The sequence below is a fragment of the Saccopteryx bilineata genome, chromosome 7 (assembly GCF_036850765.1).
Source record: "Saccopteryx bilineata isolate mSacBil1 chromosome 7, mSacBil1_pri_phased_curated, whole genome shotgun sequence".
Classification (NCBI taxonomy): Eukaryota; Metazoa; Chordata; class Mammalia; order Chiroptera; family Emballonuridae; genus Saccopteryx; species Saccopteryx bilineata.
In genome coordinates, this window is record NC_089496.1 from 38,099,239 (window position 1) to 38,115,723 (window position 16,485).

At 40.0% G+C, this 16,485-nt stretch overlaps 1 protein-coding gene across 4 annotated transcripts in view; it reads left to right on the top strand.

The window, feature by feature from the left end:
• Window positions 1-16,485, top strand: part of HDAC9 (histone deacetylase 9) — a 967,189-nt gene that overhangs the window by 559,145 nt on the left and 391,559 nt on the right. For 2 of the 4 annotated variants that reach the window (XM_066238685.1, XM_066238686.1), the window contains exon 8: window positions 12,469-12,597. The exons of the other annotated variants lie outside the window; for them this stretch is intronic. In XM_066238685.1, coding sequence (XP_066094782.1) covers window positions 12,469-12,597 — 129 coding nt within the window. The remainder of the gene's footprint in view (window positions 1-12,468; window positions 12,598-16,485) is intronic. 4 annotated transcript variants of the gene reach the window in all.

Consider the following 16,485-nt stretch of genomic DNA (forward strand, 5'->3'; position numbering starts at 1 on the left):
AACTTTAAAAGAAAAAAAAAGCTACGTTTTTGCCCTTTTTCTTTTCTCCTTTGGATCTTTTTACAAATAAGCAAATACGTTAATAAAATCTTTGCCTTTTATAGAAAATTATTTCTGATAAAGTATTAAATACTGATTTTAGGTAAAGTATTATCAGGTATTTTTGCTAAGTGGTAGGCATATATCATTAATAGTTTTCTTTCATACCCTACTTTCTTACCTAAAAATAATACAGTAAAAACATAGCACGGTAAAAGCTGACCTCGTCAGAACGGGCATTTCGGAATATTCACATTTCCAACTCAGTGCCAACTTTGGATTTCATTGGACTGTTTCTATGGCTCCTGTAATAAATGAGCACAAATGTAGCTGCTTAAAATAACACAGATTTATTATCTTACTCTCCTGGAGGTCAGAAGTCTAAAATGCGTCTCGCTGCTCTAAAATTGAGGTGTCAGCAGGGCTCTGTCCTTTGTGGGGGCACTAGGGGCAATGATGTTTCCTTGTATTTTCCAGCTCCCAGGGGCTGCCCACATGCCCTGTCTCGTGGCCCCCTCCACCTTCAAAATCAGCAATGACTAGCTGAGTCTTTCTCAGGCTGTGTCAATCTAACCCTCCTATGCCTTTCTCTTCCTTTTTTTTTACAGAGGCAGAGATAGACAGGGACAGACAGACAGGAATGGAGAGAGATGAGAAGCATCAATCATTAGTTTCTCGTTGCGCGTTGCGACTTCTTAGTTGTTCATTGATTGCTTTCTCATATGTGCCTTGACCGTGGGCCTTCTTCAGCAGACTGAGTAACCCCTTGCTTGAGCCAGCGACCTTGGGTCCAAGCCGGTGAGCTTTTTGCTCAAACCAGATGAGCCCGCGCTCAAGCTGGCGACCTTGGGGTCTCGAACCTGGATCCTTCCGCATCCCAGTCCGAGGCTCTATCTACTGCGGCACCACCTGGTCAGGTTCCCTTCCATATTTTTAAAGGATCCTTGTGATTATATTGGGCCAACCTCCAAAATCCAGGATAATCTTTTTATTTTTAAGTCAGCTGGTTATCAACCTTAAACCCATCTGCAATCTTCATTCCCTTTTTACCATGTAAAATAAGAGTCATAGATAGTGGAGAGTAGGTCAGGGACATCTTTGGGAGGAGGCGTCATTCTGCCTACCTCAGGTACTTTGAGTTTTTATTAAGATGATGTTTTCTGCAGGGTACTTTGACTTCCTACCCCTTTATCATCTGATGTGAAGTTTGTTTTGAGGTTTACTTATTCAGACAGTCATCCAGAGAAAGTTAGCTAAAAAGAGGCCATTTAACTAAAGATCAGTCTAAAGAAGGGTTCTGGGGTGACCTTCGTAGATTCAGAGGTAAAATGTTGCCACTTACATCGGTTTAAATGGATCATAGTATTTCCGTATAAATATGCATTATAAAGAAAATTCATGGTAAATATAATAAAGCTTCGAATTCCACAGAAGCAGGAATGAGTTACCAAGAACATTCCAAAATTACAGACTTTTCAGAATCAGAACTTGCAAAGGAAAATGAATAATAACAAGACCTGCCCAAATGATTTGACATGTTGGAAACAGGAAAGGAAGAACAGGAAGCAGGGTGGCAGTTGAGCTGGGTGGAGGAAAAACTCCTGTTAACCAGAAGTTAATTAACGTTTTGTCCATGGCGTTGTTGATTTATAGCAACTGGATGTGTCTGTGGCCAGATAGACTGGTGGATGCACTGAGAGTCCCAAAATTATATTGAAATAGCTAACAGTTCTAAGGAGCAGTAACTAAATCTTAATACATACAGGTACGTGACGAGATTAACCAGAAAGCCACTTGAACCGTGCTGAACATTGTGATTCCCTAACGAAACTAACAGGACCCTCTTCTGCATGGGGACCTAATCCAGAACTCTGGAAGGCACACTGGGCTCACAGTTCTCCTTCATCTCATCATCTGTTCTGTCATTGTTTGCTCTTAAACCTCCTCTTTTCTCATCCTGCCTTGCGTTGTAGCTGAGCACCCATTGAGTTCAATTCCCATTCCAATTCTTCACCGTCCTCTGATTCTAACATACCTCTGTCCAGTCAGCCTTCTCTGTCTTTTTAAAATTCAAACCTAACTTCCCATCCTCCGACTTAAGAATTATTTAATACTTCTTCTATCATGTGCAAGGCGAGGGTCCTTCCATGACCTGGACGAATGTCCTCCTCCCTCCCACCTTTCTTTCCTAACCTTCTCCCCTGTGTCCTCAACCCCACCATTCATGGCTCTTTGCCCTAGCAGTACTGAACAAGTTGCAAATCCATGAACAATTCTTTCTGTTTCACATTCGCACAAACCATTCATATCTGGTCTTTCAAATGATCCTTGCTCTTCCTAAAGTGTGAGCTTGAATAGTTTATCCTCATCTTTGAACGCTCAGCTGATACATAATTCCCCTTTCTTAATCTTTACTTCATGCCTTCCTCTTACCTATCAGGCAACCTAAATAGTCATTGCTTTCTTTATGCCAAATGTAGATGCTCAAATATACCAGGACACATCTCTGTGCACACATGTATATATTAAATTAAAATTCTCTACTTAGCTAAGAAATCCTTAAGGATAAGATCTGTAACTTATTTGGTATTATACCCCTAGCATCTCAAGAGAGCTCTAATAGGCAGTGAATAAATTTATCTTACATGGATACATAAATATGTAGGAAAAAAATTGGAGCTAGGATACACCTCTTTAGGTATTTAAAAATATAGCAAGATTCTTTATAAAAGAATTTTTATAAACTTAATTTGCAGTAGTATTCTGTAGGAAAGAGATTGAGTCACTGCTTTGGGATGCCTATAAACTGGGAAAGTCAGAAAAAAAACAAAGGGAACAAATGAAAAAAGCTAGATAGAGAATGATTTCATATTTTTATGGGAATGAACTCAAACATTTCAGATAGACATCAGAGACAAAAAGTTGAAAGTCATACATTTGAAGAAAGTTTTATGACGTTTAAATTAGACAGTGATTTACTATATTTATCATTCCATTCAGTACCTCTAAACTCGTTAAAGTCAAGAGAAAGGATATTACTATCTACATTTGCAGGCAAGAGAATGGAGGCACAGAAACATTGAGATAATATTATACTTGACTCAAATCACACAGTTAGTGGCAGAGTCCAAAGTGGAAAACAAGCCCAGACTCTTATGAACATAATTAGGTGAAGTTCATGCTTCAGGCACACATAAGAGCAATAAAGGTTATATTTATGCTGATATCAAGGGCTTTCTCAGGAGATAGGCATTAATTTTCTGAATGAGAACTTGTGTGTGTCTCAGCGTGTGTGGCGATCAAATACTGGACTGTCCCAGGGCAGAGCTCATACACTATGATGGTTCTTACCTGGTCAGGAACCAGTTTACACCTATGCTTATACATGTAGCTCTGAAGTGTCTGATTAGCAAGTATGTTAAAAGGATTTATATCGACAAATAATGTAGATCTTCCAAATTTGTCTTAACATAGGTAAACATACATTTTATATTTGAATAATTTAAACATATAAAGGAATTACATATACATGTATTCTAGACTGCAGGGATATGCGTTTCCTTGATTCTCAAATATAGGAATTTTTGTGCATGCCAGAAAAATGAAATTCCTTCTCTATTCCACATCTGCGATCGAAGACCTCTTGTCATACATTCAACATCAAGACATTTTTAGAAATTAGAGAATTTAAATCTCAGCTAATTCTCTTCTCAACGTTTGAAATCCAGCCTTTTAATGTGAAGTTTGCTTTCACTCATGGATACATGCAGCATGCATTTATTCAAAAACTGTTTATTGAGAGCCACTGTGAGTGTGTGGAGTGGGTAAGTACTGAGATTAGACTTAAAATCATTACATTTCTGCTCCAAGCACTGCCTGCGGTCATTTCAGTGAAACATTGAGGATTAGCGCCATATTGCACTGGTTGAAGGTTAGAAAGTGTTGGTGGTGGCAATTGTAAGGCTACGTAAAAATAAAAAAAGACTATAAATTAAAGTATAAATGCAGACAGTATGGACGTTCGTACTGTTTTCTCATGCTGCTCTGACTGCTTCCCGGGACACTATAATACTCTTTGCCCTCTATGCCTATTCGTTTTTTTTTTCCCTAATAATAAGAAGTTGGTGGTGGCGATTGTTCTTTCACATTAGGAACCTAAGAATTAAATTCCCATTTACACTGATGGAAGGAAATACTCACAAATACACATATAGATTCACAATTATATGTTTCACTGTGCTGTCTTTCAAAGCAACACATGTAGATGACCTAAATATCTAACATTATCCAACACTGAAATAAAATAGTGTGTACTCACATGTAAGTGTGGCATAATGACATATGGTAGAGCCACATAATGTATTTTTTTAAAGGATATATAATTCCTTGGGAAAAGATCCATAATCAGTTTTTAAGTGAAAAAAAAAATAAATGGAATCATTTTAACAAATATATAATATACAAGGAAAAGGCTCATAATACAGTCTTAAGTGAACAAACAGGATACAATTGTACATATAATATGATTCTTATTCTCGAATACTTTTATAGACATAACACAAAGGAAACATTTTAATAGGGTATACTCAATTTGCTCCATTTCTAAAAATTTTGAACATATATGACATATAATCAGAAGTAATCAATAAATGTTATAAAATAAATACTCTTCAGAAGAACAAAATGTAAATTGAGTATTTGGGTTAACATTTATCAATATGCTTTTTGAAACAATTGATTCTCTTTTAACAAATAGACATAATTGGCATGTTCTCAATAGTAGAATGGGTAGATGTCTGTAGTAGTATTTCTGAATCAAAAAGAATACAGTGTGTCCGTAAAGTCATGGTGCGCTTTTGACCGGTCACAGGAAAGCAACAAAAGACGATAGAAGTGTGAAATCTGCACCAAATAAAAGGAAAACTCCCAGTTTCATACCTATTCAGTGCAGTTCAATGTGGGCTCATGCACAGATTTTTTAGGGCTCCTTAGGTAGCTATCCCGTATAGCCTCTACAGACTCGTCACTGACTGATGGCCTACCAGAACGGGGTTTCTCCACCAAACTGCCGGTTTCCTTCAACTGCTTATCCCACCGAGTAATGTTATTCCTATGTGGTGATGCTTCGTTATAAACATGCCAGATATTCATGTTGCACTTTGGTCATGGATTCAAATTTAGCAAGCCACAGAACACACTGAACTTTCCTCTGTACCATCTACATCTCGACTGGCATGGCCGGGGGCTGCTCCGCTGTATACACGGTGTTATGTCATCATCTGTGCATGCGCACATGCTGCCACATCATCCTACAGAAACTGGGAGGGTTTTCCTTTTATTTGGTGCCAATTTCACATTTCTATTGTCTTTTGTTGCTTTCCTGTGACCAGTCAAAAGTGCACCATGACTTTATGGACACACTGTAGTACTATAATTTCTCCAGTACATTGAATTCATATATTACTGTGAATGTGGCTAGTTATTAGAAGCTAAAATAAGAATATACAATACTGAGACTACTGATGAAGACAGGGGCTTTACATAATATGATAGGGCAAAATGTGCATTGCAGGTGGAATTACTGAATATCCCAAGTATTCATTAATATGATGATATATTAATCTAGTTCTTAATCCTGACTGATAGTTAATAATTGATAGTTAATAATAATATTAACCATGACTCCATGGAAGCTTATTCCTTTTCTCCATATGATCATATCCAGTGAGAATAAAGAACTTCTATATAACATGATATGTGGGATTGAGTTTTTATCTGTTATTGGTGTAAAGAATGTTTATAATTTAGCAATAAAAATGAACACAGACAAAATAATTGCAGTAAGTAATCCTTCTTAGTAGATGTTAATGTCTTTACAACATAAAACTAAACAGTGTAGAAATTATAAACAGGCAAGTTAAAAAGGTGAGGGAACCATGAAAAGTCAATTATTAACCAAAAAGTATTGTGAATATCCTGAGTAAAAGAACAGAAAAGGACTATTGTCATCTGTGTTGTTGTTAATGTAGATAACATTGTACTTAACAAAGGGGGTAGATCAGTTGTAGCCTTATGTCGCTCTACTTACTCTTTCATTTTAGTTTTAAGTTCTTTAATCTTATATGTGGACTGCATTAAACATTAATCTATTCAGCCTCTATTGAATGACTTATTTTTTGACGGAAAGCCAGTTGAGCTAGTAACTTTGTTCCACCCCTCTGATCTTCCACCACAATGCTTGCGGGCGTTGTGACTGCTCTGTAATAGGTGATGTGTCTGGTCTGTTTGTGTGAGAGACTACATGCTTCTATGAAAGATAGTTTCTGTGTCTGTATGTGTGTGTACACAGGAGAAAATGACACCACACACGCCAATCTCAGTGAAATGACAAGTCACTTACTCTGCCTTGGAATCCAGATTCTTTTAACCCGTGCTTCTGCTACTTAACTTTACTATTTATTTGCTATTGTTTAGTCTCATTCCGAGTCATACCCGAGTCCATTCTGTATCACGGAGTTCCGATTGAGATGAAAGATTTGAAATAAATTTGGTTGCTGAGGCATTCTTCGTACATTTTTTTTGTTTCCTTTTGTTTACCTTTTTGTTGAGTAAAAGAAGAAGTTTTTAATTCTGCCTTCTTTATTTTAATACTGATTGTTTTATTTAAATAATGGTAATCAATTTTTCACACGAGGTTTTCATCTCAGCAGACAAGTGCATTTAGGTGGGCACACACACTAAAAAGCTTTGCTTCTGTGATTAATTGAGATGCAGAGAGCGATGGGTGTGGGGTAAAAATAGAAATACGATTAGTGCAACTAGGCATAAAATAAGTTCAAATACAAGCAGAGTCTCTCCCCAGTTAGTGATCTCTTTCTGGGCTCTTGAGGATTTGCCTTCCATTAGTGAGTCACTGGAATGGAAATCTTCAGACTTTAGGGAGACCAGACATAAAAAAAAAAAAAATGGAATGAACTTTAACTGCAAACTGAGTCAGCACACTAGGTCATTAATTCTACTGCTTGGGTATATATCATGCTGAGCTGCAGTGTGTGGGCTTCTGAAATTTAGGAGTGAGTTTATAAAGCATCGCAAGGACTACATGATGGTTATCTATCATTCCAGCCTTCGCCCCCACCGCTGACATACTAATATCTCCTGTGACTCAAACTCATACTGAAATATCAGCAGAAGTTTTTGCTAAAACAGTGGATATGGACTTTTACTTAGAAAAGTTGTATGTATTGTATTTTAAGAAAATTAATTTATATTGCACTTTATGGAATATCAATAATTCCTAGTGTTAAAAAGCTATGTTCATGATAGAGAAAATAAATACCGCAATGCCTCAAATAGTTATCCTTCCAAATTGAGAAATTATGTATTTCTGTATCTCTCCATAACCAATAGAAGTTGTCTGATTTTGCTTTCATTAAAAACAGTGATATTACAAATATTTTAAAATAAATTTCTGAGTATCAAATGTATTGAAATATTTCATATTTTTAAGGTACCTAGTAGCACTCTCTGATTTCGGATAATGTTCACTTTCCTCCCTTACTCTGGCCTGCATCCTCTTTGAGAATCTCTAACAGATATTATTTCCTTTGATCATCTCAGTGGAGTACAGCTATTAACAACTGCTAGTTACTGATTTCTCACACCACTAGGCAATATTGACATTTGGGTCTGGATAATTCTTTGTTGTGAGGGCTGCCTCTTTTCAGTGCAGGATATTTAGAAGGACCTCTGTGTCCACTAGCGTCCAATAGCAACTGACAATCAAAGATCTCTCCAGACTGAAAAACAGAACAAAACAAAAAAAATAAAGACAGACAATTCCGGACATTGCCAAATGTCCCTTGGTGTCAAAATCTCCCTGGTTGAGGCCCTGGCTGGTTGGCTCAGTGGTAGAGCGTCGGCCTGGTGTGTAGAAGTCCCGGGTTCGATTCCCGGCCAGGGCACACAGGAGAAGCGCCCATCTCCTTCTCCACCCCTCCCCCCTTTTTCCTCTCTCTCTCTTCCCCTCCCGCAGCCGAGGCTCCATTGGAGCAAAGATGGCCTGGGCGCTGGGGATGGCTCCTTGGCCTCTGCCCCAGGAGCTAGAGTGGCTCTGGTCGCGGCAGAGCAACGCCCCGGAGGGGCAGAGCATCGCCCCCTGGTGGGCGTGCCGGGTGGATCCTGGTCGGGCGCATGCGGGAGTCTGTCTGACTGTCTCTCCCAGTTTCTACCTTCAGAAAAATACAAAAAAAAAAAAAATCTCCCTGGTTGAGAAACCACTAGTTTACCTTCTACTAGACATTACTGCATTTGATTCAATCATAAGTTTGCAGTATGTGTAGGACTCTTGATTGTCCTGGCAGAAAGCAGAAGGTACACAATCTGGATCACAGACTTTTATGACACTGAGGGATGTTGAGGCATCTGGAAACTAGCAATGGCAGGAAGCCATTCCCTCTCCTAGGGTTGAAGAAGCCAGGGGAGGAAACTGTCCTTGGAATCCCGGGGAAGCTGGAGCCATGGACCAGAGGGCCTCCAGAGGAGGGGAATGAGGGAGAGACCAAGCTGTTACAGGGCCCTGTAGCAGGCAGTGCATAGCTATCCTGGCCCACCTCTTCCTGAGTCCTTGCATCAATAGCCAGTCTTACAAGTAGGTTGAGCCCAAATGAAATCCCACCAGCAAAGGTCTGGGGTGAAGCAACCCTAAGGTTCAGCTTCCAGGGCCTCGGAAACAGACAGGAAATACAGTCTGTTGACAATAATGGGTGGGGGGGAGGCAGAGAAAAACCATCCCAAGTTTTAACATGGGAAACCGAGGTTTACAGATACAAAGGAGTTCATCCAACGTCAAATAGCTAATGCACGGAGTAGGAATTTTAAATATGCATCTCTCAATGTGCATAACAAAGGTATCACTCAAACTAATCTGCATGATCGACCTTTCAGCTGAGACTAGGAATTAGTCAAGATTATTGGTTTTAGTAGCTGACAGATGCAAGGCCAGATCCCAGTCCTCATTCCTAATCTGGTGTTCGCTTTTTTCATGTTGACTCATGGAAAGAAATTTAAGAGCTGTCTGTCCAGCCCATTCTCAAATAGACACATAGAAATGAAAGCCGTCTGCCAACCCGTGAAGCTTATGGGATGCTAGGTTTCAGGTAGAACGTTTAACTGGCATAAGCTCTTTTTCCAAGCTGTTGGCATAGTTTTGTCTTGATTTTGGAAACTTCGCCCCAGCTCCTGCAACGTGTTAGCAGAATGAGGACAACTGGACTGGGAATCAAGAGATTGGGGCCCAGTACTGGCTGTCATTCCTCCGCAATAGGAACAGTAGTAAAAATTCTATAAGCCTTTCCTTCCCTTGCATTCACCCAGATCTTCAGGGTTCTTCTCAGGTATCTGATCAGGAGGGCACAGCCCCGTGAAAGGTGTTAGACTTTTGTTTCACAAATGAAGAGTCCATTTGAAGGCATTAGAGCAGGGGTCCCCAAGCTTTTTACACAGGGGGCCAGTTCACTGTCCCTCAGACTGTTGGAGGGCCAGACTATAAAAAATACTATGAACAAATCCCTATGCACACTGCACATATTTTAAAGTAAAAAAACAAAACGGGAACAAATACAATATTTAAAATAAAGAACAAGTAAATTTAAATCAACAAACTGACCAGTATTTCAATGGGAACTATGGGCCTGCTTTTGGCTAATGAGATGGTCAGTGTCTGGTTCCATATTTGTCACTGCTAGCCATAACAAGTGATATGACGCGCTTCCAGGGCCTTGACGTGTGCATCCTGCGTCACCGGAAGTAGTACTGTACGTGAGCCATGACGCACTTTGCGACGTCTCACTGACAACCAATGAAAGAGGTGCCCCTTCCGGAAGTGTGGCGGGGGCCAGATAAATGGCTTCAGAAGGCAGCATGCGGCCTGCAGGCCGTAGTTTGGGGACCCCTGCGTTAGAGTCTCACTGGGAAGGGGCGTCATGTGGGCTCATTGCCACACTCCCCACTGAAAACAGAGTCCATTTGCTGCTCCACCTTTTGAAATGATTAATCAATTAATTTACTCCTGCTGGACAGGCAGTCTGTAGTGTTTTATCCACTAGGGTTTGTCATAAAATCAAGCCTAGATCCAAGTCAGAGAATCCGATGTTTGTCCTAGGGTTATGGACGAAATACCGGCAGATCTCAATATATACTGCTCACAAAAATGAGGGGATATTTCAAAATCAATATGAAGCTATAAAATACCTCCTGAAATGAGGGATTCCTCAGTTTTTTTTTTCTTTCTAGGTTTTAGATGAATATATTTATTAGTTCCAGCTTTTCAGAAACAAAACTGGTGTGATTCGGGGAATTTTAAAATAAATATGTACAGAAAACATGTCTAAGTAGATGAATACAGTCCCATTTTCTCTCTTTAACCCTGAGTGAGTTGGATGGTGGTCATTCAGATTCTTACTCCTCCACTAAGATAAAATGCCTTGAACTCCAGGGAGGTCTGGCAGGAACCTTAGTTCTTCCCTAAACTGTTCACCTTTTTTGCCTGAGAGGAGGAGGCCCAGGAAGTGTGGTACATTACAGTCACGGGGATTTCTGTTCTCCATCCTGATTTCTGCCTTCCCTCCATTTTCTACTTTTGCAGTATTTTCAGTACCCCACTTTTTTACATCTTTCAGTGTTTCCAGTCATAAATTCAGTTGTGGAACACACAGAAACGTAACTGACGTTATTATTGTTTTTGTAACTATTTCATATTTCAAATTTTTAATTCACCTAAGTTCCAAAGAAACCTAGAAGGGACGGGTTCTCCGTCCAGGAGAAGCTGCAGAGACGGGGGTGGGAAGAGCCAAGAGAACTTTCACTTTCGGAGAGATCCTGGGAGGCTGAAAGCAAGATAAATATAAAGAAATAAATAAAATGTGAAGTGCCACTTTTGACACTTTTTGGAGTTTGGCAAACTATAAAATTCCTTCAAAGGAAGCATTTTCATGGATCCAAAAATCTGGCTAAATTACTACACTGTATCATAATAGATGATTAGGAACGCTTTGGAAGAACAGTAGAATTTGTATGGTGTTCAGATGTAATGGATGGCGGAGGAGCAGTATTTTCAGTATTTAGAAGACTGGCCTTGGGGGAAACTGCCTGCTGACAGATCCCGCCCCCACCCCGGTTTACCTGTGTGACCTTGCACAAGTTACTTACCCTCTCTCCGAGTTTTGTTTTCTCACTGATATATAATCAAGGTATATATAGAGTTTATGCCATATGGATTTTTTTCGGATCAAACAAATTAATATTGACAAAGTATTTAGAACAGTAGCAGAATGTAGAAACCACTCTATAGATCAGGGGTCCCCAAACTTTTTACACAGAGGACCAGTTCACTGTCCCTCAGACTGTTGGAGGGCCGCCACATACAGTGCTCCTCTCACTGACCACCAATGAAAGAGGTGACCCTTCTGGAAGTGCAGTGGGGGGGGGCCGGATAAATGGCCTCAGGGGGCTGCATGTGGCCCGTGAGCCATAGTTTGGGGATGCCTGAAGATGTTAGCTATTATCAAAAACATCCTTTCCATGATCATCATCACCATCACCAGCATTGTCATTAATTTCTACTGCATAGAAATTCAATGTTTCCATTCTTCTAAAATATAATTACTTAAAACCTAATCAATGATGATTTGTAAAGCATCACTGTTTAGAATAGTTTAACCAAAAAGATAGCGACATCTATATGAATAATGTGCATTTGTATTTTGGAACATGTAACCTAATTCATACCTTTTCAACGCTGAGACTTGGTCATTCTTCCTTTCTAGTTCATCGTATGCTCAATGTACAGAAAGTTTTATTCAAAGCAATTCTACTTGGTTCAGTGTTTTAATGCTGAGTATGTTTTCCCAGGATTTCAGGTTAGAAACTGCTGACAAAGAAGTATTCCAGAAGTCAGAATTAGACATAAATTATATGCTACCGAGGTGTCTTCTTATTACCAGAAGTCAGGCCAGCATCTCTAAAATCACATTAGGGTCCTGTTTGTGTGGTTATTGAATTTCACCCTTGAGACAATTAAAAGGGCTGACAGTGAAGGATAATAAATCTTACTCTGACCCAAACATATTTAGTGATTAAATTTCCCATTAACAATCCAATTCGGTTTCATCAAATAAGTAGAGACCTTATGTTTTAACTTTTTTTTTCTTCATTTTACATTTAGAGAAGTTTAAAAGCATTTCACACATTTCATAAGGATAATTACCATATTTGTCTGTTTAATTCAAAGTCAATGCCTTATTTACAAGCTTCTTCGGGTTTTAACTTGAGATGAGAGGGATCAAGGAAAGGGTGAGCCACTTTTTATATACAGGAGCAACTGGCTCTCTATTTTTAATTTTTATCTATTTTCTCTGTCTCAATCCCCAGCCTCTGAGCCCAACTTGAAGGTGCGGTCCAGGTTAAAGCAGAAAGTTGCAGAGAGGAGAAGCAGCCCCTTACTCAGGCGGAAGGATGGCAATGTCACTTCATTCAAGAAGCGAATGTTTGAGGTGACAGGTAATTGAGGACTGGGCAGACACACACTCAAAAAAAAAAATGCTCGTTGTAGGAATAAAAAAATAGTTTAGAATAAATATGCCTGTTGCCTATGAAAAGTTATTTGGAAGAGAAACATTTCATGAAAGACGATTATATTGAAAATGCACAAGCAGCTCAGTAAACCTTGCCCTGCATTCACCAACTGTGTCAAACAGGAAATGAACGAGAAACAGAAATATGTGTCAATCTAGACGGAACCAGGGAAGCCAAAAGCTCCCCCCTAATCTTCTCCGAAACAGGCAGACCATTTGGGAAATGCCAACCAGGAGAATATAACTTTTAATGAAATTTGATGAGAAATGAGCAGAGGGAGGTCCGAGAAGAACACTTCCCCCATCCTCAGACACGAATGTACAAAATGCATCTGGGAAAATTAAACTGCGTGGAACAGCAAACCTTGACTTTTAAACAAATTCACAGAACTCATAAATGACTTTATGTGTTTACTAGTGAACTGGGACTTATGGCAGGAGGGGGATATATTGCCTTTTGTGAAGGGAAAGAATCTGTCATTTTCACTAGTCTCAAATGGAAGAGTTCTTATTTTTTTAGCTGCCTGGTTGGTAGTGGGGTGAACAGGTTAGGAAATTCAACCTGATGTCTTACAAAGCCCCCTAGTCCCAGTTGTACCTGGTCTGAAATGAGAGAAGACCTTAGGATATAAGACCCAAGTAACCTAGTCAAAACAATAATACTGACTACTGTTTACTGAGCACCTACTTAAAGCTATGCATTGGGGCTGGTCACTTCCTTTGGTTGCATCAATAAAGAAGTGGTAATGTACAACCATTTTTCTTTATTTCCAAAGAAAATTGTGCTTATACCAATATAGTCAGTTGATAGATTATTTCTCCAAGACCACATTTTGTCCTTAAGATTTTTTAAAAGTATTTGTTTTCTATATCTCCTTTGGCAGTGATAGTGTCTACTTTGGGGAGACAATTTATAGAGAATTGTGAAAGTACAAAATACCAATGTAACTAAGTTTGACAGGTTATTTAGGGGAAAAAAAGTTTATTCAATCTTGACAGAATCGTGTTTATCTGAAGAAAAGTGATAGTGGGAGATTTTTTTCCTTGAGAGGTAAGAAATGTCAAATAAGTGAACCAAAAATATTTTACTCGAGTTTATATTTATTTTGTAATATCAGGTAAAATCATTAATTTAGACCTATTGAGACTTTTTTTTTAAGTAAAAATCAAGTAATAGAGGTTCTTGGTGGGATGGAAAGTTGGGAATGAATCTGTTTTAATGAATAAAAAGAATAATGAATATACCAATCTTTTAATATAGACATAGATGATTTTTCTAATTTAGAAGGTAGGTTCCCTGTTCACTCATAATAGAAAAACTTGAAGAAAACTATAGACATTGCTTTTATTTTTTTGCTTCAGAATCTATTGTCTAAGGTCATATTTATCCCAATTTTCCCTTCTATTTTTCTACTACTCTCTTTTCTTGATACCTTTTTCTCCCCAGTCACATTTTCTTTTTTTTCTTTCTTTTTTCTTTTTTTTTTTTTTGTATTTTTCTGAAGCTGGAAATGGGGAGATACAGTCAGACAGACTCCTGCATGCGCCCAACCGGGATCCACCCAGCACGCCCACCAGGGGGCGATGCTCTGCCCATCTGGGGCGTTGCTCTGTTGCAACCAGAGCCACTCTAGTGCCTGGGGCAGAGGCCACAGAGCCATCCCCAGCTCCTGGGCCAACTTTGCTCCAATGGAGCCTTGGCTGCGGGAGGGTAAGAGAGAGACAGAGAGGAAGGAGAGGGGGAGGGGTGGAGAAGGAGATGGGCGCTTCTCCTGTGTGCCCTGGCTGGGAATCGAACCCAGGACTCCTGCACGCCAGGCCGACGCTCTACCACTGAGCAAACCGGCCAGGGCTACATTTTCTTTCTTAACAAGTTGCAGTTATATTTAGCTTAATACCAATCTGAGTTATGATGGTTTCTCATTGATAGCGGTTACAGTTTGCTAGAGTTTTGCTCAAGTTTTTTCCCCTTTTGAAATGTCCTGTTTTTCTCTTCCTAATTTTGTGAAGTAACGACGCCCCTTTCCATCTGAGGAGATAAAGCATCTTCACAGAGAGACCTGCGTGCTTACCAGACACACATTTCTGACCAGTGAGCAGGGGCCGGTGGGGCTATTTCAGATATTTATAATTGGTTTGTTGTACTTACTCTTAAAAGTGCTTGAAGAATCTGAACTGCAGGGCACAGCTGTCCTCACCTGTCCTCCTTGTCCTTCCTCTGCCAGCCTTTATGTCATCTGGATGAGCTCTGTTTGGATCTCAGTGCTCATTATTTTTGCAGCTAGTCTGCGACCATCGTAGCATCAAAGCAGTTGAATTTCTGTTGCCTCTCTCCTCTTGCCTCTCTATCTCTCTGCTCCACGTCAGCGGCTCCCTGTCTGGGTTTTCACACCCATGCCCCGTTTCCTCCCAGTAGTTGACATGGGAACCACTTGCCATCGTCCTCGTTTTCGGATTGGACTTTTCTGCCCTCCCCACCACGGCCATGTTATTTTTCAGTTCTAAGACTTGGCCCAGCCCTGCGCCCGTGGGCCCTCTTTTCCCCTCTCCCCTTCCCCATTGTCCCCATTTCCTGAACAAGCCCCTCTTGGAGTATTTGTTTCTCTTTTGAGATTTTTTCTCCATGGTCCCAGAAAATCAGTGGCTCCTTCTTCTCCCAGACCTTTTCCAATGGGAAGCTGTAGAAGCCTGTCCAAGTATTTGTTGCCTTGAATTTCAGTGATTATCAGTGATTTCTACATAAGGAAATTCTTCTGTCTGAATATCGTGGAAGATAAATAATGTCGTTTTTAATTTGACAAGACAGAATGTTTAAGACGAGTTTTGTGCTGTTGTTTTTTTAAAGACGGGATATGGAAATGAGACATCAAAGAGAAAGCGGTACTTAGTCATATGGGAAAGAAACATGTTAGGCGTCAGGGGGAGGGAGAAAAAGCCCCTAAGAGAATTTGTTTTCCATGTGAGTTTTTTTCTTTAAAAGAAAAGTAACCAAGAAAGAAGCAAAGGTAAAAAGCAGATCACCGGTAATCAAAATAGATGCAGATATATAGGCAGAAAGGCAGTGAGCAAGATGTTGAAGCACTTTGGGATTGCCCAGTCCCACCATCGCTAGGTGGCAGGCTGAGAAATCTGTCATCCGTCTCATGTCCTTCCTATTGGCATGGCAGTTCTGTGCAGAGAAATCTTTAGAATAGAAAGTTGAAATGTAGAAGTGTTCCAAGGGAGAGCAAGCAGATCCTGCCTGCAGATCGAGAGCACCTGGTCCCTGGAAGACAGATGGTACCCGAGCCAGGCTTTGATCCTAGAGGTGGGACTGGACCTGCAATGAAGCAGGTTCCATGCATGAAATCGGAAAGTGACACGAGGTAGAGGAGGCGATTTAAATTTGAGCACAGAGCATAGGCGGGGCGATAGCAGGAAATCACGGTTATCAGGGGAATGTGAACTGAAACATTTAAAATGGAGTATGAGTATCAGAGGGCCCTAAAATGGAGTGTGAAGATCGTTAAGGAAGTCAGACTTACATACATCTGCACCCAGATGAGGTTTGTGACTTTTGGGTTGTTTCAGAAATGCATCCTTGAATTTGCTCCTCTCTATCTTACCTTAGAGTTCGGTCTCTGGACCCGACCGAACCTTTTCGAACACCTGTCCCACCATGTTAAGTAACCAATAAGAATAGTTTCTTTGGTTCCAGCCTTTGGGTTTTGACTTTATACGCTCTGGCTCTCTCTGTCTTCCCTGGGGCACAATTCGGGTCTTTCCAAATCGATGTCTCCCAGATTCATACTTTTTTACATTCCAAATAAACTTC